This window comes from Sebastes fasciatus, chromosome 7 (genome assembly GCF_043250625.1).
Source record: "Sebastes fasciatus isolate fSebFas1 chromosome 7, fSebFas1.pri, whole genome shotgun sequence".
In the NCBI taxonomy this organism is placed as follows: Eukaryota; Metazoa; Chordata; class Actinopteri; order Perciformes; family Sebastidae; genus Sebastes; species Sebastes fasciatus.
In genome coordinates this window covers 15861966-15888272 of record NC_133801.1, presented here as the reverse complement: position 1 = coordinate 15888272, position 26307 = coordinate 15861966, and the positions used below count along the sequence as shown (strand labels likewise).

General features: G+C 40.0%; 2 protein-coding genes across 2 annotated transcripts; one reads left to right on the top strand and one right to left on the bottom strand.

The window, feature by feature from the left end:
* Positions 1–560: 560 nt before the first annotated feature.
* aasdhppt (aminoadipate-semialdehyde dehydrogenase-phosphopantetheinyl transferase) lies at positions 561–11962 on the bottom strand. Its single transcript, XM_074641864.1, has 7 exons — positions 11561–11962; positions 10049–10162; positions 9427–9556; positions 8113–8234; positions 7142–7303; positions 2475–2543; positions 561–1374 (listed from the first exon to the last, which is right to left on the bottom strand). The coding sequence occupies exons 1-7, from the start codon at positions 11702–11704 to the stop codon at positions 1207–1209; spliced, it is 909 nt and encodes a 302-aa protein (XP_074497965.1). The 5' UTR covers positions 11705–11962; the 3' UTR covers positions 561–1206.
* Positions 11963–14803: 2841 nt separating this feature from the next.
* msantd4 (Myb/SANT-like DNA-binding domain containing 4 with coiled-coils) lies at positions 14804–22412 on the top strand. The gene is made up of 4 exons (XM_074641863.1): positions 14804–15328; positions 16161–16256; positions 16335–16631; positions 17700–22412. Exons 1-4 carry the CDS (start codon positions 15215–15217, stop codon positions 18453–18455), a joined length of 1263 nt encoding a protein of 420 aa, XP_074497964.1. The 5' UTR covers positions 14804–15214; the 3' UTR covers positions 18456–22412.
* Positions 22413–26307: the final 3895 nt, after the last annotated feature.

Genomic DNA, 26307 nt, shown 5'->3' with positions numbered 1-26307 from the left:
AATAAGATGCAGAAAGAAGGGTTAAACGCGCAGACCGACACTACATCTATGAGTTGTCCTCGAGAGACAGAGAGAGGGAGGATGGAGCAGAAATGAACTGCAAGAGAACACGACGGTCGACTAAATGTCCTCGATTAAAATAGATGCGCCACCAGATGGAGAGACAAGATAGAGGCAGAGAAAAAGGAAAGAAAGAGAGAAAATGGAAGAGATAAGAAGGAGAAGAAAGGAAGAAAGAGAGAAAATGAATGCAAGATAGGGAAAAAGAGAAGAGAGGCAGATATATTTAGCTACACAGAGGAAGTGTAGAGACACACAACTCACAAGCATCACACACGCAGGCACGCAGGCACACGCACGCAAATATAGGGCAATATGGTTACAAAAAAGTCTATCCGATATCAACCTACATCAAAATATGGTAAATTAATGCTAAATCACATATAGAATAAAGGGATTTTAAATTAATTTTGAAATTCATTTGCAAACTCACAATACACTCACATTGAACTCACAATAACTACTGAAGAAAAGACAGAAAAGAATAAAAGACAGAGGCCTTGAGAGGAAAAATGACTTTGTGAAGAGCGACATCAATCTTGAATACAGATATGGATGTGAAAAGTCTTTCTTTCACCAACACCCTGCACAGACATTGCCACTTAGTGGAACTCTTCATTTGATCCTTGCATCTATGATCCACATAGGGATCTGGTTAAAATAAAGTAAATATGGTCTATTAATCATCATATACATATATGTAAGTTATGCATCTTACACATTACACATTATATACACCATGCATTACAGATTGCTTTCAATGAATGTGTTGTTTGAGGGCATACAAGGATCAATAATGAGGAGCTCAGTGCATCATCTTGGACATGTGTATCCTGAAATTAGAAAGGAAGGTAATAAAATTCTTTTTTTGTGGAGTTTTGTGGAGTTTTTCTTCATCTGAACTGAGGATCTAAAGATAGAAGGTGTCAGATGCTGTATGGATTCTGAAGTCCTCTGAGACAAACCTGTGATCTTTGGTTTTATAAATAGACTTGACGGGACTGGACTGCACTTGTGTTGAATGAGAAAACAGCTTCAGTCTCAGAGTGTGTGTTTTTTTTCTTCTTTTGCACCAATGAAAGGTGTGTGTATGTGTGTGTGTGTGTGTGTGTATATGTCAGGTGAGTGTCAGCGTGAGACAGGTGGCTATTTGGATGTGGGTGTTTCTTTTTGTCTCTGCGGAGCTTCAGCCTTCATGTTGAAGCGGTCCCAGCAGGTGGGGTCTTCTTCCGTCAGAGGTGAGGCCGACGCGATGAGGTCGGTGAACGTCAGCAGTGTAAATGAGGTAGGAGGAGGAAGAGATGGACGAAGAGGCTGAGACGAATAGAGAAGAAGGGAGTCTTCAATTACTGAAATAGAGTGGAGTGTCACATAGTGCTGTAACTAATGGTTGATTTCATTAACGTTAAGTAAATTAAGTTATAAAAGTGAATTTTTTAAATTATCGATTCATTATTTAGCCCGTAAAATGACTGAAAATATTCCCACATTGCATTTTCCTAGAGACCAAGGTGTTATGTATAAACAAGGGTTTTGATATGAGATAGGCAAAAGTTGTAGATCCTCATGTTTGAACATTAAACCTACAAATGGTATTCTTATTTACAGGTGCTAAATGCGAGATTGGGAGCATTTCTGTTGCCTCCACACAGCTCTCAAAGTGGCGACGGCTGCGCCGGCAGCGCTAGCAGTGAAAACTATGGCAACAGAGCTAACAGTGTTAACCTGGGGAGGGGTCTAGGGAGTGGGTGCTACGCTTCCGCAACGGCACCGCCATATGAGAGCAGTGCAGAGCAGCAGCCGTGAGCTAGCCAGTGGGGCACGCTCACATGCACACACGGCCGGCCCGACGATATCAACAAAGGATGGAGAAGCTCTGATTACAACACACACAGAGGAGCAGTGACTTCATTTTCTGCTCAGGTAGACATTACTCATCTATATCTTTACATAGCAAATAGTTGTTTGCAATGATACTCATTGTTTATATATGGTTATAGTACAGTGTATGCTGTTTAAATTGAAAAGTCTGTACCAAGTCTGGCTTTAAAGAGTAACATAACCCCTCCTGGGAATCTATTCTTCTGACCTCCAGTGGTTTGATTTGCTGCAGTGATGTACAGGAGTACTCCAGAATGTGTCAGTACACTGTGACGTCACTGTTGGATGTGGTTACAGGTGTATCAGACTTGAAACTTTTAACAGAGTAAGCAGTGAAACACTACTTTTCAGCTTGATGGTGAGTTACCCTTTAAGCACATCTTCTGCAGGGTTTTAAAGATGCACAGAAAGCTGCGCAGTGTTACGGCTGCTAATGAAACATTTCAATACCTTTTGAAAACCTCCCTTTAAATCATGCATCCTAAGAAAAATCATCCCGAATAAAAGCAACTGTAAAAGTTATGTGTCCTTACTGCAAAGCCTGCTTTGTCTGCTGGTCCGAGTGCTACAGCAACATGATGGTCGGCATCCAGCAAGCTCTCCTGCAGAAACACACACACACACACACGTAAACACACATGCATCAGCAGCACATGCACGTATATAAACTGCATATCATACTAAATAAAACCCTTTACACTCATCCAAATTCAGAGCAAATCTGATAAGACAAATAATACATATGCGCAACCTTATCACAATCTTATCGATCGTTCATTCAGACATTCAACCTGCATGCGTCCACACCTATTGAATATATGCATATGAATATCTAATATCTGTTTGCGTGATTCCTAAGCAGAGTGAGCGAAGGTTCAATCAGATAACCGCTGCATTTGCAAGTCGCGCGTCGCTTCCCAAGCAATAACTGTGCCTGGGATACCAGGACACATCAAGCATGCACGCATTCACTGAAAAATGTCAATGAAGATATAAATCCATTCTACAACGTTATGATTAATACGTGTGGCAAAGTCAGATTCATATCCAGTTTTTCAGCCGTGTTTTTGCGAATCTATGCAAATGCTTTTCTTATCTTTGACCCCCCTACTTTAACATGAAACCTGCTATTGATGTTATGCATCCACCCATCCATGTGCATGTTCACATTTCAAACAACACACACTATACGTACAGTATATCCATCTTATTGAGGCTTAATTGTCCTAAAAACATCCTTTGGGTTTTTCAGTTTGTTATTTTGTCAACTCCATATCTTCTACTCCAAATGCAATTGCATTTGTAGCTGGCAAAATACACTTGGACATTAAAGGCCAAAAGCTGAGTGTGTGTATACGTGGGAGTAACAGGTGGTGGTGTGTAGTGGGGGGTTAGTTACAAAATGCCAGAGAGTAAGGGAGCATAGAAAGAAGCTCAAAGGAAAAATAGAAGGAGAGAAATATCACCAAAAACTGAATATATTTTTTCTCATTTTGCAGTTTCACTGGCTTTTTGTTACAGTCTGTTTTCAATGTGTGTTATTATGTCCCTCGGTTCCTGTGTGGAGGCTGCAGGGGTGACATCACCAGAGGTCAGCAGGAAGTAATAAGACTCATAGCTGCTCTCTGATCCAGCCAATCACCACACAGAAAGCCAGAAGTCACGAGGTCAACAGCACTCCGGCTCGTCTCATCTCTCTGTTAACACTTGGAGCTGAGTGTGTCTATTTGTATATGAGAGAAATCCCAAAAATAATCGATACAGTTCGAGTTAATTTGACCTCTCGAGGTTGCTGCAATCATTCACTGATCACAAATAATGATGTGTGTCGCTGTTCTCGAGGACATACAGAGAGAAGACCAGCTTCTCTGAGGTGTGAGCACATGCCTTTGTGTATTTACACTTATGACTTACGAGAATAACAATATGAGCTCCTGCTTAATGTGATGTTAGAATCTATTTTAGCCTTCATTTTATACTCTAATATTATCTTGTCTTATTTTGTTTTTTTTATTTCATTACTTTGTGCAAAGATTGTGATATAAAGTTTATTATTGTTCAATTGAGGACAAATTGAAGGACTTGGTGTATTTGTCATTATTTAACTCCGCCGGCTGGGGCATTCTGTAGTCAGTTATTTCAACATTTTCTAACCAGACTTTCATACTTTGATATATCTACTGTATAATATCAAACCCGTATCTTTTTTTTTTTTATTCCCTCGTTTTTTGGACAGCATTGAGTTATTGCATAGATGGTAAGAATATATGCATTGATTAAAGTTCTTTGATTTTTTCTCGGTTTTGTGGATGTTGTTGAAGTGAAACTTTTATGTATGATGAAATAAGATTCATATTAGTGATGGATATTGGCATCAGGGCTGCAACTAACGGTTATTTTCATTGTAGACAAATGTGTTGATTATTTTCTTGATAAATCGATGAATCATTTTGTCTATAAAAATGAAAGAAACTCAATTAAAATGCCAATCACAAACACCTAGAGCCAGCAGGTGATTTGAGGGGGGATGCCATCTCCCCTTGTTAGCAAAATGACCAAAATACATCCCCCTCTCCATCCCCTAGCAGCAGGGAGAGTGCAGTGGCAGAGGGGTTGTTTAGTTGAATATGTTAGTCTAGTCTGCCTGACTCACTGATCCTTTATCTGACTGACAAATTAAAATCTATGGTTCTGACCATGGCTCTGAAATATCAGTAGCCTAACTGTGCGGTCTATTGATAAACCTATGACGCTGTCCGTGGTGCTGAAGTAGCAGACAGATTTGTAACTGCGACTCTTTCTCTGGGTCCCGCCTTTGTGTCGGTTTGGTCTTGGACTTAAAATATTCTCTAAACTATATGTGGGGTATTAAAAAATACAGAATCAAAAGAGGTTCGCCAGTCGAGGGTTAATGAAACAAACCCGGGTCCGTCACCACGTTAAAAATGAACAAATCGCCTACTGACTAGAGCCCAAGGTAACGTCTTCAGATGCCGGTTTTGCCCGCAGTTCAAAACCCAAAGGTACACCATTCAGAATTATGTGAAACACATAAAAAGCAGGACATGCTCATACAGTAAATTAAGATTCTGGTGTCAGCATATGTTTGGCATTTCTCAAACAATTCTTTGATTATCAAAATAGTTGTAGATTAATATTAACATGGAGCTGATATGATGCTTGTTCGTGTACCTGATGAAGGTAATTTAAACCGAAAATGCATACTGAATAAATGTGAAATAAACCAACAGTCAATGAGACGGTGCGGACGAGTTTTTCCACTTTTATAACAAAATATTAACATCCACTTTTCTCTCCATCCCTTTTTGCTTCACTGATTCTTCCTTCAACTTGCAGCTCTTCATCCTTTGTCCCCTAACAAATTCTACATCCTCTATGACACTGTTACTTCTCTCTGCCCTATTTAGTTCAAAAGAGGACACGTGCGTTATCTGCGATCGATATAAGCGAGCTGCTATTCCCGGTGTGAAAACATAGACAGTAAAACAGCATTAAGCCTCCATGACCTCGAGAGGGATGGAGAGAGGAGACGTAATATCAGGCTTTTCAAACCAGTGGTAACCTTTTAGCAGTCACTTGTTAATCCCTCTGCCACTGGGCATGGAGTGAAAGAGTAAGAGGAGGAGGAGGGGAGGGGGAATAGAGAGGAAAAATACATGGGGGAGAGAGGAGAGGAGGAAGAGTAAAATGAAGATAGAAGGTGAAGACAGAGAGGAAAGAGAAGAGAAAACATCAAAGGGGAAAAGTGAAGAGGACGGAAAATGAAGGTGAGGAGCAGAATGGAGGAGATAAAATGGGAAAGATGATTCTTCTACTCTGACAGGGAGGTGCACTCCTCAAACTCTTGTCATGGTGTTAGGAAGGGCTGGAGGGCCACTTGAAGGCCCCCTTATCGCAATCTCATGTGGGTATTTCTCTGCAAGACCACCTGTGATTCACTTTGCAGATGCTTTCAAGGGGGGGCAGCCACTGGGGAGCGGAGCATGGAGGACCCCACAGCAGAGCTGCCAAGCTGCTTTTAAGCTAATTGATTTCCTAAAGGCTGCGTCAAACTGGCTCTACACAAGACCCACTTATAAGAACAAACTAAGTATTACTATTTTTCTATATTATACAATCACTAGCTGCAGTGTTCAACCAGACAACATGTCTTTACATTCGGCTTGAAGGAAGTGCTGTTAAAAAAACGTCGAAAATGTTAATTTGAAATCATTTCTGTCTACACATCTAGATGATGCTAAACTACAAACATGCCTCTTGGCACTAACATAACTCTCTTTTTTCTTCCTCTTAAAGGAATAGTTAAATATTTTGGGAAATACTTTCCTTTCTTGCCAAGAGGACTGTAAAACCGACAAGTTGTGGTTAGGTGCGGGACTATTTCTTGGCTGGGCGCAGTGACTTCACAGAGGCTTGTTGTAATTGTGGGGTTGCCAGGCAACCAGCGGAGTCCAGCTAAGATCACACAAATTAGATATAATGTATTAAGTGAACTTCGAGGTGCTGGGAGGCAGATTTTGTCACCTTTGGACACCTGTTTCCAGTCTTTATGCTAAGCTAACTTTCTCCTTGCTGTAGCTTCATATCTAACAGACTGATATGAGAGTGGTATATTTCTTCTCATCTGTGTCTTGGCAAGAAAGCGAATAAGCACATTTCCCAAATTGTTTAACTATTCCTTTAATTTGTGATCAAAAACAACACTTGGCAGTGGGCAAATGTTGTGATCATTATAAAGCATAAGAATCTAAATGAATGAAAACGGTGAATAAAACCCACAGAATCTTAAACAAGCTATGACATTAGTAAAAGTCACGGGAAATAAGATGATGATGATGGGAGGAAGACGATCTGGCATTTGATCACTAGAAAACACTGCAGGCTTCTTCTAACACAACACAACCTTCTGGGAGAATGGGAGTTTTAGGTAAGCTGCACACTGATGTTCATATCAAATCAACATGTCAGTGATCTCTTTGGAAGGTTTTCATGTCTAATCTATTTTTTAATCTGGAAATTGAACCAGTCTAAATCTTTTAAAATCTGTCTTTAGTCTTGTTTGGTCTTTTTTTTTAAATTTGGCATTTGACAGACACAAGACGGACAACGTTTAGCTTTTTAGAACTCTTGGTCGGTATTTTTTTTTGTCCTTCTTACACACATCTTCAAACAGACTCACTTCAAATATCCAGTCCTGTTCTTCTTCTTCATCTAGATGCATCTTGGTCTGGCACAGTACAGATTTCTGTGTGAGCGGTACGGAGGACAGGTGAAACTCCACCCTCTGCAGGTTGAAGCCCAGACCTGTGCCGATGGCTTTGATGAAGCTCTCCTTCAAGGCCTTGGTGGAGAAGGGAGGAAACTCAATCAGTTACATGCAGGAAATGATCGCCAGCACATAAGGAAAAAGAAGGACATTTGTATGCCTGACAAAGCTGACAAGGACAGTCTGTGTGTACTTCTTTGTGTGTGTGTGGTGTATTTTGGCTCAGTAGCACAATAACTTAAAACCACAACAGATGGGAATCTAGTATGCACACATGTAGAACAGTGTGTATACAAAAGAGCGACTTTGTGTGTGTGTGTCTGTGTGTGTTTGTGTGTGTCCAGCCAAAACCAACCCTGCTCAGCAGCCAATGAGCCACAATAACAGTATTACAAGGCTAATCGCTATGGCAACCGTCGAATTCTGCCATTAGTCAACAGTGTGGTGATGATATCAGAGCTTGACGTCTCTGTGCCACCCTCTCAATCTCACAACATCTTTACTTAGCACCACCGTTGCTGTCCATCTGTGTGTGTGTGTGTGTGTGTGTGTGTGTGTGCAAGAAAGAAAATACATGAGAGAAAGAAAGAGAGTGGGTAAAGAAAGAACGGACTATTGTGTATCTGTGAGGATGAAATGCAGGGTTATGGGTCAGAAGGAAAGAATGTGAGAAAAAGAGAAAAATGAGAGTTGAGGAGGGAAATCCAGAGTTCACACGGGTATGTGCAAACTGTACAGATGTGTGTGTGTCTCAAAGGACATTGTCAATGTTATTTTCTCCCTATGTTTCCATCTCTCCCACACACACACTGACACAAAACTGCGCTCGTGGGGCCCGGCAGCAATGCAATGTGACGACAGGGTAGTACGGTTGCCATGGTTACCCAGTGGCGGTAGAACGCGGCGAGCTGCTGCTGCTCCGAGTCGGCTGATTGGATGACGCTCCACTCGTACGCTGTAAACTGACGAGTCATGATGCGGAAAAACTCCGGCACAGAGCTGCTACCTGGAGGGAACGAAGGAGCGAGGGAGGGAGGGAGGGAGGAGAAGAGGTGTGAGGGCCAAAAGAAAGAGAAGAGGTGACAGAAAGAAGAAGGATGGAGACAGACAGAATGGGAAGAGAAGGAGGGAGACGAATGGAAAGCAGAATGAGTTGAGAGGAAGACGAAAGGGAGGCGTCAGATGTACGACAGAGATATAAACAAGCACTCCCAACATTATCCAAACATACGCAGTTTTTGAGATTAGTGTGGACTGTTTCCTCTCTCAGAATCAGAAATATGTCATAACACCACATATTTGAATGTCACACACACACACACACACACACACACACACACACACACACACACACACACACACACACACACACACACACACACACACACACACACACACACACACACACACACACACACACACACACACACACACACACACACACACACACACACACACACACACACACACACACACACACACACACACACACACACACACACAAATCCAAACATTTGCACTCACAAGCAGCCTTGACCTAGACCTCTCACATACACAAGGCAATAGCGACCCCGTGTGGTGGAGTTGGAGAATACATACATAATTCCATTTCTGCCATGTTCTTACAGATTTGGCTGTCATGTACTAATGATCATTAGGGTGAGATGGTTGAAATTGACAGGTGACACATCATTTTATAGTTTGATCTTAAAGCTTTTGCCACGCTTCAGACTGTAGCAATGTGATTAATTCAAGCATGTTTGAACATTGGGAAGTCTCGCATTACAGGAGGAGACATCGACAGAATTAACTGAAGAACTGGGACAGCAGATTACAACTAAAGATTGACATGAAAATCATTCTTTCTCCTTTGTTGTTATCTGTGTGTGCCTGTAACAATGTGTGTGTGTGTGTGTGTGTGTGCGCTTTTGTGTCTCCAAGTCAAACTATTTCCCCAAGTTTAACCTCTTCTGCTCCATCTCTATTTTAGGGGAAAATGCCTAATATAAAATCCCCAAATTAATGTTAAACTGTTCAGCCTGTTTAGTCATGCAAACATTAAGTTTACAAAAACATAAGGCTTAGTGGTATTTGTACCACTTAATTGCCAGTAGGAGATCTTCAGATCTTAATATACATACGTGCCCGTATTGGTTGATATTGTTAATGCTGCTTCATCTCTTAGCCTCAGCATTTACCTGGTAGGGTGGTCTTCATGATATCCACTCCCACCTGCACCCCCTGCTCTGCAGCGAGCACAGCGTAGTCCCCCTGGTGGGACAGGTTGAAGCTCCAGGCTGGGGGTTCAGGGCCTGAATCTGAACTGACCTGGACGCAGACAACAAGACAGTAATCAATTTTTTTTTCAATTATTTGACAAAAACATGTCCAGCAGGGAATCTGAAAGCTATTAAACAAGTAAGGAAAGGTATGCTCTAATTCAAAATACAGAAAACTAAATCAAGTCAGAACAACAGTCCTGTATAACTTCATTAACATAAACTATGTCTTGAGCTCAACAACTACCAGCACCCAAGTTACATCTAAAATAATTCTATTTATACTGTACAGCATGTAATAATGTACATAAACCCACCTGTGCAAAGTGTCTGTTCTGGTGACCCCCCATCTAAAATACTATGTTAGCTTAATTTCCACCTCTCAAGTGTAGTTTAAGGGCAACAACAAGTGAATTTAAAATACTTTATCACTGGTTTAGTAGTATAAAATCATGCTGTGCATCCAGATTTAGTTCAAACCCACATACAAGTATTTCTAATTCTTTATGGAACATTTGAGATAAAAGATCACGGTATGAACCTTCAGTGGTGCTGCCAGGTAAGGTTTCCCTCTGGGAGATCGCTCCAGTTTGATCTCTGACCAAGGGATCCCCATCCTCTCACACACAAATCTCCTCAGCAACAACCTGCCAGCCTTATGCGGTAACAGAGAGACATACAGTCAGTGTATTACACATGGATATCTCGATTTGAATAGTGGGAAAGGACCTCAGCGGTTGGTGGTAGTGTGATACATCTAGATTATGGGGGTCAAAAACCACCCTACCCTCCAGATGCTTTATGAGCAGTCTGTCATCAGACAGGCACAGGAAATTGTGTCAGACCAAACTCACATCTTACACCAGGAGTACCAACTTTTACCTTCCGGCAGGAGATATAGAGGTGCAGATTGAACCGGTACAAACATTCATTCTTGCCGAGATCTATTAAACTTCTCAACAACTCGTAACATAAAGCTATCATAAGGACAGTGCAATATGTTAAATAGGGACATGTTAAATAGGGACAGTGTAATATGTTAAATAGGGACATGTTCAATAGGGACAGTGTAATATGTTAAATAGGGACAGTGCAATATGTTAAATAGGGACATGTTAAATAGGGACAGTGTAATATGTTAAATAGGGACATGTTCAATAGGGACAGTGTAATATGTTAAATAGGGACAGTGCAATATGTTAAATAAGGACAGTGTAATATGTTAAATAGGGACATGTTAAATAGGGACAGTGCAATATGTTAAATAGGGACAGTGTAATATGTTAAATAGGAACAGTGCAATAGTCTATCATGGTTAAAAGTAAAAGACAGATTTACTGCATCGTTGCTGAATTTAATTAGAAACATATAGGTAACTAAATTGCCAATGGTATTATATAATCAGTTACGCTTCAGTTCTGATGAACATGAGTACAGTACCAGGCATGCCACTGAAGGAAGATTCACACTTCCGAAGGTGAAAACTAACATGTTGAAAAGTACTGTAGTGTACAGAGCCATGGTGAAATGGAATACTCTGCCTGGTTATACATGTATTATTCAAGAAAATAGCAAAAATGTACTTAAAATATGATTGAAAAAACAAACCCTAGCTCTCTGTGTCTGCTGATATTTAGCTAACATCAAATCATTAAAGGTTTAATGTTGGATAAATACAAAGTCCTGTTAATATTGATGGTAAAAGAAGTTGTTGCTTGTTCTGTTTTTGTATTTTGACATATAATATGCTATGGTCCAACCACTAATGAATCATATTTACATCTATACTCTGTGGATAGTATTAACTTGAACCTATAGGTCCTGTGTTGTGTGTTGGGTTGTGTTTTGTTGATGTTGTGGTCATTGTTGGTAAAGATTGTAATGTGATTGTGTACTGAAATGTAGCACTAACAGTTCAAAGTGATTTAAGTGGACTCTAGGAAGAATAGCTGTGGTTCAGACACAGCTAATGGAGATCTGAATAAAAGATAAAAGATAAAAAGTCAGGTGACAGAAGCTAAAAGTTTACAGACAGACAGACAGACAGACTCACCATGGCTGACTTGGCATCTTTAGCAAACACAAACTGTCCGATCCTGTCTCTCTCCTCCGGCTGGATGCATCGAGCAGCTACCAGCCAGTCAGACCTGCTCGGTGTCCAAGATCCGCAGCGGAAAGCCCATCTAACGGAGCCCATCTCATCTCCTCACCTCCAGCTGCTCATCTGGACTCAAACACAACTTCAGACTGGAACACACGTTGCTAGTGAAATGGAACACACGTTGCTAGGAAGCACAACATCACTATGGAAACTATATATCTGACGCTTTAGTGCTTTCGCAGTTGAGCACCAAAGCAGCTCATAAGTGAAAGCTGCTAATAAAACCATGGATATATATAAAGAGAATTACTAACTACTAACTCATGAGGTTTTGTGAACACACCCGGAAGAGCCCGGCGAGATTTAATGTCGTCATAAGTGGGCGCGGTGGAGGATTGACCAATACGAGCCGCCGAAACAGTGCGCAACTCACGATGCCTTCACATGCTCACAGGAATATTGTAAAACCTAAGTGTGGTTTCAATAATTATGACAGTGGCTCCCTGTGGATATTTAAAGATGGAAATGAATAACTGTTTTTTTTTTTTTTACATTTTCATTTTCATTTTCATTTATTATTATTGTAGGTCTATGGTACGACTGTACGACGGAGTATTAGGGCCACGTTGAGGAAAAAATAAATGTATAGGAGATTTCGAGAATAAAGTGATAATATTACGAGAATAAAGTCATAGGTTTCCTAGAAAAAAAAGTTGTAGTATTATGAGAATAAAGACATACTATTATAAGGTATTATTTTTTTGTGTTATTTTCTTTTATTTTCGTAATATTACAACTTTTTTCTCGTAATATTCTGACTTTATTCTGTAAATCTCAGATGTTTTTCCCCTCAATGTGGCCCTGATACTCTGTAGTATATTTGCACTTGGGCCCTCAATGCATTAGACTTATATACTATATACTTTAAACTATAAACTATGTTACCTTCATCACAATGCTCAAATATGTTGTGGCTCCAGAAAGATTTTCTTTTTTCTTTTTTTTTTTGCCTAAAATGGCTCTTTTGATAGTAAAGGTTGCTGACCACTGCCCTAGAGACAAAAGAGAGAGTAAAGAAACTACCTGAAGCCGACTGACTGTAAAAATGATGTATCTCGATCTTCCTAATTAAAAAAAAACATCTCTTTGCTGAGCCTCATCCTATAATAATCCAAATTATTATATCTGACTTGCACATATATATAAAGTCATATTTACAGCTTAAAATTATAGTAAATACAATTTCCGAGCTGCACGTGAATGCAGCATTAAATTGTACCTCTACGATGTTGTTTTGATTGCGGTACATCTCTAAGGTGAGTTGTCTTCACAATATGTATTAAAGATCATGTTTTATTGGAGGTGGTAGTAAGATAAGCAACACACACGACAAACGTTATATTTATGATTGTGATGAAAAAATGGTGTTTTGCTCGTCTGGTTAGAAAAATAAGGATCTCTGTGTGAATGTACTATTCCTCGAAAAAACCTTATTTCTAACTAGAAACATGTGGGAGATACACGAGGGAATAACCTAGAAGCACAAATTGCTTAATTATATATGTATTTTGTCTACGGGTAGACTAACAGAAGAAACGTGCATGTTAAATATTAATAAACCACCTTACAATAAACCACCCTTATGTATCGCCTATGTACAGTATAAGATATTATATCGATATTGTCTGTATATAGTAGTCAAATAGGAGAACTAACAACCATCGCATAACAATGTGTGTTAATGTGCTGCAGAGAACATTGAAACATCAGCAGTAACTGGTGACAGCTGTCACAATATGCCCAGCCTAGTAATTAACAAACCTCAAAATATGCATTTCTTCATATTGACAGGAAGGCTATTTTAGTTCATGAGAGAGACTTTACTCAAAAGTAGCATGATGCAATATATGTAAAGATGATTCCCCTACAAAGATCTATTAAAAAAAACACCTTGTCTTGTGGCGTTTCCACTTCACAGGACAAATAACAAAAATGCTTAACCCTTGTGCATTTTTCATCAAAAAGTGAGAAAATGACTTATTGCACTTAATATTTATGTAATGTTATATTATATACTTTATTTACTTAATATTGTAATTCTGTTTCTCCATATGGTAATTCTACTTCCCTTTTTTCTGTCTCTATGGCACTGTACTACAAGGCCTATTACATGTCTGTCCTCAAAGAAATATCCCTCCTTTGTGGTTTCTCCTTTTTTTCCATTTAAGTTTTTTCTTTTTGTTTGAGTTTTTCCTTTTCCAAATTGGGGGTCTAAGGATAGAGGATAGCCAATGTTGTACAAACTATAAAGCAGTGGTGGAAAGTAACTGATTACATTTACTCAAGTACTTTATTTAAGTACAATTTTGAGGTACTTGTACTTTACTTGAGTATTTCCATCCTTTATACTTATTTCAGAGGGAAATATTGTATTTTTTACTCCACTACATTTATTTGATACATTGAGTACTTTGCAGATTCAGATCATTGAGACAAAATATAATCAACAAATAAATTATGATTTATTATTATAGGATAAGACTTTATTGATCCCTTAGTGAAATTCACAAGCTCCCCGGCAGTATATATACAATTAGAAATAAGCCACCTTTACCAACTGCAACAGCAACATCTAGTACACATTCATGCATCAATATATAATATAATGTGCATTATTCTTAAAATGGATCACTCTGCACACTGAGTACCTTTACTTTCGGGACCATATTATATTTTGATGCTAATACTTTCTACTTATCATTTTGAAAGCAGGGCTTTTACTTGTAACAGAGTATTTTACTCCGTATTATTGCTATTTTAACTTAAGTAAAATATCGGAGTACTTCTTCCACCACTGCTGTAAAGCCCTCTGAGACAAATCTGTGATTTTGGGTTATATGACAAATGGTCCATACACTGCATATTTCAACAACATTAACAACTCTCTGTTTTACATACAGGAAAACTGCAGAGCCCTGTCAGCCTGTGATGCTTCTCTACCTGTGTGTGCTCACATGGCAGCAGTGCAGGCCAGGGAATAAAGGTGGAAAACCCAGCAAGTCTTGTGTTGATATTCTGCGGCCTTGGCTACATCAACTCAGGCCCTCATCAAGGCAAAAGTGAATCTTCCACTGGGGAAAAAGAAGGTTTTTGATGATTTAATCCTCCAGCCAACCAAGTGTGACCTCTGCCACTTCACACACTTCAAGTCTCACATGCCATCACACAGAGCAAGCATCTAGTGTAACAGCTGGGATCAGTCTCCCAGGTGGAAAACATCACAGGGACTACTGGAGCCACCGAGGGATCCTCCCTGATGAAAACCACTGTGCTTTTGAAGGAAAGCTAGACATGGACTGACCTTTACAACAAAACATCCCACCTTCACTCGAACCTGTGATCTATCTCTCTTGTACACCTGTTTCCACTCACACTCCCTTTTCTCGTACCTTCCTCCTTTATTTGTTTCTATTGCTCCCTCCATACCTACACCTCTCTCTTCCCCCTGTCTTCTTGCTTCCCTCCCCCGGTTGTCTCTCCTTGTATCTGTTTCTCTCTCTGTGTTTCCGGGGTTTCTGTCCCCTCCTTGCTGCCAAGCTGGATTTCATGCAGGTGAAGCATCTGAAGAGGAAGAGAAAGAGCAACTACAGTGTGAGAGAAACACAGACGCTCATCAGGGAGATCCACAAGAGGACGGACGTGTTGTTCTCCAGACAGCAGGTGAAGATTTCCTCCTTTTCTCTTCTCTTCTCTTTGACAGATCAAAAGCAGCACAAACCAATTATCCTGACATATCCAATTAGCAACTTCCTCCAAGTCATTTTTAACATCTTGCTAAATGTGTGAAATTAGATTTGTTGTTTAATGTAAGTCTATTTAAGTGTACTCACTCATTACTGACAAAAAGCTTTGTCTTAGGGGGCACAATTAACTGCCACGCTCATCCAAAAAGCAAGTCACAACTAAAAGATACACACATTATAAGTCAGAAAAAGAGTAAACCTAGACCAATCAATCAACTGGGTCGCATGTACAGTAGGTCAGCTGCTAAGTAAAACAAAAGTGCAGTGTAGAAATCCAAAATATTAAAAAAAAATAATTTAGAAGCAGTATCTCCATTATCTCCACTGTCCACCAGAGAGCACTGACACCGTTTGTTTTTTAACTGCAAGATATCCAGCTCAGTGCACATGTTGGTCACAATTCTTTAACATAAACAATAAAAAAATGAAGCGATCCTTGTCAAAAAAAAATATGTTTTGTATTTATTGAAAGAAAATGTAAGGTCTGAAATATTGATATTGGTCTAAAAATGATCCTCAGTCGTTACTTCAGAGAATAATTCTGTTTTACAGATATGGCAGCTTTGTTATGTTTTATGGAAAATTGGCATTTCCGTTTTTTTTGACACGAGCCTGCATTGCTCACACTTTCCAACAAACCTACAAGCACTTAATCACCACAACACAACGGCGTCTTCACAAAAGCCATGTTGAATTGTTACAATAAAACAATCTAATTGCTGTTTCTTGTTCTTCTTCTCTTTAAACAGAATACAGCCATTAACGAGCTGAAGAGACAGGCATGGGAGGACGTGGCACAAGGTGTTAATTCACTGGGGGAGGGAGAGCTACGCACTGCTGCGGAGGTGTGTTTATTTGTACATTCAAATCTATATATTGTTTATATTCATAACCTCTTAAACAATCACTGATCTCCTGTGCAGGTGAAGCGTCGTTACCTGGACTGGCGTTCACTGGTGAAGAGAAAACAGCTTCAGGCTGAGCTCTCTCTGTCCTCCTCCTCGTCCTCGTCTGTGGCCCTGAAGACTGAGTATGATCAGTCCTCCCCTGAGCATGAGGCGGCTTCTCTGGGATCCGGGTGTGATCAGCTGCTTGACCTCTCGGGCCTCTCCAAGGATTGTCACTGCGACTGGCCAGAGCTGGCAGCTCTCGGAGAGCCGAGTGGGCCGGCCATGGCACCGCTGGGTGTGAAGATGGAGGACGATGTCAGTGAATACAGAGTAAGAAACAGAAAACTCAGAATTTACATCATGGTGCCACAGTAGTGCCTGTGCGTGGACGATTAGATTAGATAGTCTGATTAAACCTTAGAGTCTATTAATTAAATTAGCATGTAAATGAGGACAAAATGATTTTGATACAGAGCTCACATTAACACTGTTCATGTTAAGACAAGTAACCTATATTGAGATGCAAGTATTTTCTAATGTGTTAATTAGCTTAATATCCTCATCAGCAGAGGTAGTTATGTTTAACATAGCAGTGATGATGGCAGCACATTTTGTAGCTCAAGTGGCTCTCGTTAATCCGGCCTTTTGATTGGGCTCATGTAGGTTCACATGGTATAGATCAAATTAAATTAAAGGACGCGTTAATTAATTAGTATTTCATTTAAACTTGACATGTAAATGTTACGTTTTTGTGATTGCATTAAGATCTGTTCTCAGATAAAAGCATCATCCGTTCACACTGTTACAATATTTCACAATAATTCCCTAAAATAAATCTTCCACCCTATTTCCTAACTGTGCTATTAACCTGTATCCAGTCTATTAAAATTCTTAATATTATCAGCCAGACAATCTGCATAATAATAGAGGTAATCGTGTTGAGTTTCATTGTTTTGGGGTGTAAATCATTTAGGAAACAAAGCTCTATAAGGGCCAACCTGAGATACAGAATATCACCTTAAAGTGACTCAAAAACATAATATGCTAACACAAAAAAGTCACAATTGTATTCAGTAAGTTTAAAAAAAATTATGCAAAACATTTTTATATATATTGATAAAGAAAATTAAAGCTGCAGAGACAAAGATCTCCTGATTTTTTTAGTCTCAAAGTCGAGCTCCAAAAATGCTGGATCCTACATTTCCCATAAACAACTTGATTGCACCATTCATCATCTTTCATTAGGGTTGTTTTCTGAGACTTTAGAAGACTCCCTACTTGAGCCACATTATACAGCTGTTTTCACAGGATGAGAGTAGTAATGGTACCTCTCATGACAAGATAAGTCGTGTAAAATCGGTGACATGCCCCTTTAATGATCTCCCTCTCTTCCTCCAGCTGGATGGTGATGGTGATTTGGGCGACGGAGAACTAGATGAAGATGATATTCCCTCCCTCCTCAGCGACATTGAGTCAAGTGAGGGGCATGTTGGTGATGTTTACTCCCACAACGACTTGGACATGCTCCACTCCTCAAAGGCTCCAACCTCCACCACCAACAGAGACCTGCCGCTCGCCGGTTGCCTGATGGGGATGCCGGTTCATGCGCTGGGTGGATTAACCAATCATGAAAACATGGGGGCGGGGTTTATGGTTGCTGTTGAGAAACAGCGATTGGAGCTGGAAAAACAGCGCCTGGCTGTGGAAAGTGAACGCCTGGCGGTGGAGAAAGAGCGGCTGGTGGTGGAGAAGGAGCGACTTCGTCAGATGGAGGTAGAGAAGGAAAGGCTGCAGCTGGAGAGAGAGAGGTTACAGGTGGAGAGGGAGAGGCTGAGGCTTCTGCTCCTCAGCCAATCGGAGCATGTCGATTCCTCCTTTAACTTGCCGCCGCAACAAGGCCCGCCCTCGTCCTCCACGTCTTCTTTGTCCTCTACTCATGATGGACAGAGGGAGAGAGAGAAAGACAGTAAAGGATGGATGCCATTGGTCTATCTGGAGACAGAAAGGATAAAACTAGAGAAGGAGAGACTGCATCTGGAGAAAGAGAGGCTGCAGTTCTTCAAATTTGAGGCCGGCAGACTGCAAATTGAGAGAGAACGCCTCCAAGTGGAGAAAGAGAGAATGCAGCTGCACAAAGACCACCAGGGCCACTGAAAAAAGGACTGTAAAGAGAAAGAGAGAGAGATGAATACATTCAATTTCCACCAGCATCAGGAGTATTTTTAATCCTGAAAACAACACAGAATGTGTGAATTTGCATCAGCAGCTGTTCCTTTATCAAGTTCCTCACACATATATCCTTGAGGAAGGTGTGAGGCACTGAAATGATCATTCCTGACTGGAATATGGCCAAGGAGAAGACAAGGAGAAGAGGGCTGGCATATTTATGACCACCATGATAAAGCAGTGCCTTATGATGTCTTCATAAAATGGATGGCAGGAGAGAACAGACGCCATGATGATAAGATCTACGATCAGTTTGGCACATGGAGCTGGTTAGCCCTGAGCATATTTGATTTCTAAAATGTTCAGTACCTCATCCAAACACTCTAATGCACAAAACGTGCAGAATAAAACAAGAAATGCTGGGATATAAATGCCACACATCTTGTGTAGAAAAGGTTTTATAATGGTATATATGGAGGAATGAAATCATGATGTCTTACTCTACATTTATGCACCAAACCAGTGCCAATTTATCTACTGCATGGGTGTTTGTCTGTATAATTTAGCTCCCAACATTCAAAAACAAAAGCACACGATTGTTACCTGTACAGAGAGATTTTTATGCTATTTATGTTTTGCTGTCAAGTGCTTAAAATATCGTTTACATGGTAATGCTTGTGATTTTGTACATTTGTCCACCAATTTTAAACTGATATTTCACCTTTGCTGTTTTTCACAGCAGGCATTTTAATTTGCATGAAAAGCACAGGTGTTACTAATAACATTAACAATGGCTCTTCAGTAAGTCATGACATGCATGCACGATACAAGGTCCCAGAAAGTGAAGCAGCTAAATGGAATTCAGCCATCATTCATTTGATTATTTACACCTGTGCTTTACTTTGACATATTAAAATGTCTTCCGTGAAATAAGGCCTATTAAGATTTGATGTTTCTGCCATTAAGATTTGTGGACTTGGAAAGGATCATCTGTGATGAGCAGCTACTGGAAGTTGTGGTGTGCATGCTACGAAATTAAAGTGAAATATTCCTTTAATGTCTATGTTTTCTTCAGTTCTGTTGTGCTATGAAATATACTGTGAAGTGTTACTGGCTGCTAAAAACTGTATTCTGCTACTGTGTACTGAAGGTTGTGTTGTCCAACACATGAAACACACTGTCTTTTGGTTATGTTGTAAACAATCCCCTGAGTTAGCACCAATTTGTCTCTTTAAGCAAGTTGATATCAGGTCACACAACCGGCCCAGCAGCCCTGTTTTATTATTTTATTCTATGTATTTATACATATTTTTTATGATTTCTTACTCAGTCACTGTGCCTCTGTGTTGATACATTTGTAAAGTAAAGTTTGATGAGGAAAAGAAATGTGACCTCCAGACAATATTTGTCATCATCAAAGTTGATAAAATCTGTGTTACACATTCAAGCCCCAAAGTACTGCTTTGGCGACCAGCCTCTGTGGTCTCCCTCTTGCCTTTATGTTCTTTGTATTGCCATTGAAGAATACTGGTAAAAGAGAATGGGAAGATAATTAGAAAAAAACCCATTTGTCTCCTCGGTATTGACGCTCCTCAGGAAGCTCACCAGGGGTCCCCAGATCAATGCAGGCTAATAAGAAGAGACAAGCGTTAAAAATCACTTTGAGAGCATAACATTGATGTTCTACACAAACTCTGCATCTCTAAAGAGTCAACTTTTGAAGATTTCAGTAAAACTGATGTAACCCAGTGACACTCGTGCCTTTTTCGCATTTCATATTTGAATTGTTTAAAGTATTTGTGTCATAGTAGCATGAAAGCTTTTTACTGCAAAATGGGAGCCACAGACTTTTAACTGAAGACAATAAAGCTGGCCACTTGGAGATGACTGTGGAATGTCTAAATCAATAAGCGAGACCTCTTTTAAACTCTAAAATCACCTGTGCTCCTACAGACCCTTATACACACATGCACACACACACCCAGGGATTCAAAGCGGGCAGATCGAATCACAAAGACTAGTTTATTTTTCCGTCTGAAAGGGTTGTTTTGTTGTCTGCCTGTGAGATGAAAGATATAGGCTATAAAAGGCCCTTCTTTAGCTCTGTCTGGATTTAGAACTGGTGTGAAAATCCATTGTATTGTTATGAAAAAGGGTCCCTCAAACCTGGAGGCATGCAGTGACTCGACTGACTGCTGTGTGGAGTGTCTGAGATGTGGCAGCAAAGGCCACAGGTGGAGAATGAAATACTACAATATTTCTTTTTTGGTATTGTACCAGTTTTTACATTTTATATCTACATTTATTAGGGCCTACTTTACCTATTACAGTAATGCAGTCAAATTAGGGAAATCAAACCAGGCTGTACAATATTACAGTTCAGAACTTTACTGTTAAAATGAAAGAAAAAAAATCAAGGATACTTAGCAGAGCAGAAAAAGCTGTAAAGAATATCCTGAAACGTGTCCACAGACTGAGATGCCCTCAGGCCCTCTGGCAGACTGTTCCACAGCTAACAGCTAACAGGTCTCTGCCCATGGATCTAAGGGCCTAATACTTTAAAAGCATACCTGAAATTCAGTATACCCAGGTGTTTTAAGATCTTTAAAACAGTGTATGGACATTACAGATGTTGTTACTGTAGGTCTTTGTGAGCAGACTTGCTGCAGAATTTTGAACAATTTCTCTTTCACCAAGGGTTTTCTTTAGCAGTGTAGACAGAATAGAATAGTTACCAAGCCAAGACACAGTTAACATGGACTACAGCGCTTGTGATCGATTCCAAAAGCAAGTTGTTTTGTCCCTGTTCGGATGTAAGAATTGTTGGTTCATCTACATCATCAATACAAGTAATTATCATATTGATGAGGCTTACATTAGTAAGTGGCACTTTCACATATAGCTGTGTGTCATCTGCATAGCACTGAACATACACTCAGTTGCCTTGTTTTCCCAGTTCATTTAGCTAAAACAAACATAGTCTAATAAACCAATCCAGTCCACATGAAGGTGTATAAATAGCACGACATTACATGGACATTCCGCGTGTCATTAGGACGTATTTTAGCCTTTTCGCGCTTCATTTGTGTAACGTGCAACAAAACTACGGAAACTTCTGCAGTTGGATTGTGGCAACAAAACCACTCACTTATGTATAGGCAGCAAAACCCCTTAGTTAGGTTAAAGAAAAACATCATGGCTGGGTTTAAAAAAGTATGTAAGCTAAGTAAAATATGTACAGAAAGAGTACGGAAAAGATGTCACAAACTTCACTAAAAAACACGTCACAAACGTCACGATTGTAACTTAAAAAACAAAACAACAGTCTCGAACACCAGTCTCCTGGTTAAAAGTTTGTGTTTGTTGGACCCATCCACCTCCCCGCCCACCCACCATTAGCGATCTTTCTCCCTTTTTATTCTACGTCACTAGCACTGAGCGTAGCATATTTACGCGGATGAGTCTAGATAGCAGTCAGTACAGACTACATGGCGTACAAATGACACGCCAAAAACAAGAAAGGTGTTCTTATTGCATGCTAAATGTCTTGTGCATTATCTTGTCATTCATATGCCTTTTTGTGCGATCAGGCTCAATAAACAGTCCTGCAATAAATCTTGCCTTCAAGAAAGTTATAAAGTTTTTGTTGGAACTGTCTTAGAGAGGTGATGATTAAACTTGTTCACTGTGTTCGTTTAGAAGACTGTACTTGTGGTGCTGTTAAAAATGAATTGCCTTTCTATGGTGTTTCTAATATTTTGTGTACCATCATTGGAGTAGATGTATCCTAATTTAAGGATTTTGGTCTCGTCAAGATTCTTTATATATACAACTTTTTGGTGAACTTTCTAGAGTTTGAGATTGGTGTGAAGTTATTCAAAACTGGGGATCCAAGCTGTTTCAAAGAATGACATTATAATGGCACATGCTACACAATTTGAATTTTTTTTTTACATTTTTTACTTTGAATAAAAGAGCATGAAGGTATGAGGTCCACTTTTTACAGCCGTTCAGTGTCAGACACTTTAAATTGGGCCACGTCAGCTGTATATTCTGACACAGAGTGGATTGGCAAGAGATATTTAAGGCTTTCAGTTTCAATACACAACCCAAAATGCTGTTATCATGTCTTTGAAATATTCAGCAGACTCATCACATTTAGGAGAGAAGGTGATATTGTTGTGGCCTTGGATTTAAGCGGCTGTCAGTAGCTTTAAAAAACACTCTGGGGATATGCTGCTTTTTGCACCCTGCTTGAAAAAACTTGATGTGAATTCATAATGGCATCGCTGAACTATTTCTTTCTCTATCAGCCTCTCCACAATTTCTTCTGAGATTTGCAGATGGTGAGAAGGTCAAAATGACTTGCACACCCACTCCTAGTTTACATTTAAAATTGTCAAATATATTTATCACAAGAGGAGGGAATACTTGGCGGCAAAGCAGCACATATTTAGTTTTCACCTTGAGTGAAAAGATCTACGATAATCATCCTGAAACAAATCCTTTGGTTTTTAATCAACTTGTAATCAGTTCCATTTGATTCACTCTTAAATCTAAACCGAATATGTTTTCAAATGGCATTAAAAGTCTGATTTATTGTTCATTCAGTCGTAAAATGATATTTGTATTAATCCAACCATGTATAATCGCAGCTTTGTGTGTTCATTTGTTGTCATCTTATGTCTTGTCTGTGTGACTACCTCTCAGCAGTCCACCAACAGCAATAAGGACAAAACAGCATGTGGATGAGCTGCTTGTGTGTGCTGAGAGTGTTGGTGGAATTCAATTTCCTCTCCGATCATGAGAGACGCCTCAAAGAAAAAGTCAGAGCAGGGGAAGTGGTCATGACGGGAGAGGGGCTGTGATTGAGTAATCAGCATTTGAGATGGATTCCCCTGACAGAGGGATGCAAAAAAAAAGAGACATGTAGTACGACGGGATGGGAGGTAGGATAAAGAGAACGAGCAGAGGAATAGAGAGCAAGAACAGAGGAGAAATGAGGAGGGGCTGAACAGGATAGAGGGTAATGCAGAGCTGAGAGAGGGAAAGGCTGAGACTGAGAAAGCGGAGATGAAATGAGCCAATAAAAATGAAAAGGTGAAAAGGCTGCTGTCGCTCCAAAGTGACAATAAAAGAGGCAGATTGAAGGTGTGTGTATGTGTGTGCATTTGCACGTGAAGGTGCAAGGTTAAAAGGGTGGCGGAACCACCTCAAAATTGTTATTTTGCTTCATCTTGGGGTAAATGGGAAATACTTGTCAGTAATAACTCAGCATGGTGTGTGAGCGTGTGTGTGTGTCAGTGTGTGAAAGAGATGGGAAATAATGGGAAATGCTTGTCAGTGATGGCTCTGCATTAGGAGTGTTAGGTCCCCACGGATTGAAAGAAGGAGCCCAAATGACAAAATCGCAGCAGGGAATTTAACCCCGTAACAGCTGGTCTACAACAGCAGACTGTGCAGCGTGAGGCTTCACATACACACAGAACAGACACACATACAAACTCTGGTGAAGCTTAAAATATCAGCTGTTCTTGAGGACATTTCAAAGCCGCTGAGTAATTGATTGGAGTTCTGGCTGTGATTTGAAGGTCAAATCCTCCACCATAGCTGAGTTGTCATTTCCGAGACCCTGATGAGCACAACTACAATGACAATGTTCAGCTAGGCTTATAATTCATTTTCGGTTCACCACTTTGGTCCAGATGGAAACATCTCAACAGCTATTAGATGGATTGGCACACAATTTAGTGCAGACATTCATGGTCCCCAGATGACCAATCACACTGACTTTAGTGATCCTCTGACTTTTCCTGTAGTGACATCATCAGGTTGATATTTGTGGTTTTGAATTAATTCTATCACAACAGCTATTGGGTGGAGTGCCATTAAATTTGGCACATTCATGTTTGTACAACCCCTTTGAATGATCTTGACTTTTTGTCTAGCGCCATCATCCGGTCGAAAATTGTATTTGTTCAATACTTTATGACCAAATGCTTTCAAAGCTATTAACAAATTCCCGGTTGTGTCTAAATGGTAAGGGCAGAGATGGCAGTGCCTAAGTACAGCCTCACAGAGCCGCTAGCATGGCTTTAGGCTCTATTATCTTAAATGTTTAGATAATGCAATTCAGGCATTATACCGTGCTGTAGTGTGAAGTACGACTATTAATTTATCATATTTGTAGTGGTTTTACAGTCTACTGTGATACTGCTGTTTGTTGCAAGAGTGTAGGGTTTGACAGTACTTGCGAGACAAACTCTTAAGCCCACTGCCGGTAATGATGAGAGGTGTCCAGAGTTACTGTGTCTTGGTACCTAATAGCATGGTGTGTTTCATGAACTGAGGTTTATAATTGGCAGTGATTTATTTGTCTGTCTCAAGTGATAGATTTCAGATAGCTGCAAGATATTTGTTCTCCAACAAGATGGTATAACAAATGACGAAATTAGTCTGTAACAGAGCTGAGCAACACCTCAATAAATGCACCTGCGGTCATACTTCTGTGTCATTGATTACTCAAGCTTGATATCTGCTAATCTAAATACCTGTTCTGAGTTCAAGAGAAGACGTCAATCCAATATGATGAATAACATCACCTCTACATGATTCGGCTGTAAACAAGGCCCACAGGCCGGTTGCAGGCAGTACAGGAACAGGATCAGTGGATAAATAACCACGCAGAGAGAGCAGGTTCAGCATTGATGTTTTACTAGAAAAAGAAACCAAATGGAAAGACAAGAAATAAAGGAAGAAAGAAACAGTGTTAAAGCCAGAGTGTTGACAGCCCAGCAGTCGGCTTTTTGCTGTCTACGCATGAAATCTTATGTGCTGGAGGTGGCAAAGAAATAAACACAACGGTATCATGTACAGTTTAACCGCCTGGTGTGGTGATAGCTAGATCAGTGTTAATCGTCTCTTCACAAAGGTATCCACTGTAGAAACTTCCACCATTTCTCTCATGCTGGATTGCTGCAGTGCTGCTGCACTGATCCCCTGGGCTGAGAGGAGGTGATTGGAAACTGTTTTATTCTTTTCAGCCATAAAGAGGGTTGTTGTTTGAGATACTTGTGGTCTTAACATATTATTTTCTATTTACGCTTTTGTCTGTTGAGTTTGACGTGAATACATTTAATGCAGGACTGATGAGGTACGTGTGTGAGTTGGAAGTTGGAAGTTTTTCAGTGTTTTTTTTTTAAATGTTAAGAGGTTACGACAACAAAAAGGTATATAATGTTCAGATCAAAGAGCCAGAAGAAACTCAGATTGTCAGTTGGTGTCTCGAGTTCTCTATCCCATTATTTTGCAGTGTGTCGGGGCATAAAACAAAGTCATTTGTCATTGCTGAGATGCATTTTGTACGGAGAGTTCTGTCTTACATTGGGACAGGAGGGGGGTAAACGCAGAAAGGGGGGAAGGGAAAGACAAAACAAGAGGAGGAAGGACGGTTTGAGAGATAGGAGGTCGGGCACAGGACAAACAGTAGAATAAAAAAAACTAAGTGGACAAAGAGGAATTGGGGAGGTGAGCAGGGCAGAAAACACAATATTTCATTCCCACATACAGTATCGCTGTATTATGACACAATCTCTATGTAAGCATCACCACCATGCTAAGTTGTATCACAACAAAAGACGTAAAACTGTGCTGATGTAAATCCATAAAAATATATTTTTATCTTTTCCTAATTGATTTTCAGATTTTAACGCAATGTATAGTTTTCTTTTCCCCAAGGCTGGCAGTAATCGGATGCGCCAAAACAGGCTGCCATATGGTATATAACAGATTTGAAACATTTCATAGGATTGATTGCTCTCGCCAAGCATCGTGGATCCAA

Excerpts from the sequence above, each read along its gene's own strand:
- aasdhppt (XM_074641864.1), bottom strand. The coding sequence starts at position 11,704 with ATGGGCTCCGTTAGATGGGCTTTCCGCTGCGGATCTTGGACACCGAGC. Across the intron at positions 2,544-7,141 it reads AACAGGACTGGATATTTGAA|GAGAGCTTGCTGGATGCCGA; the intron begins GTGAGTCTGTTT and ends GTGTTTCTGCAG. Across the intron at positions 1,375-2,474 it reads CAGACAAAGCAGGCTTTGCA|CCTCTTCGTCCATCTCTTCC; the intron begins GTAAGGACACAT and ends TATTCGTCTCAG.
- msantd4 (XM_074641863.1), top strand. The coding sequence starts at position 15,215 with ATGCAGGTGAAGCATCTGAAGAGGAAGAGAAAGAGCAACTACAGTGTG. Across the intron at positions 16,257-16,334 it reads AGCTACGCACTGCTGCGGAG|GTGAAGCGTCGTTACCTGGA; the intron begins GTGTGTTTATTT and ends TCTCCTGTGCAG. Across the intron at positions 16,632-17,699 it reads ACGATGTCAGTGAATACAGA|CTGGATGGTGATGGTGATTT; the intron begins GTAAGAAACAGA and ends CTCTTCCTCCAG.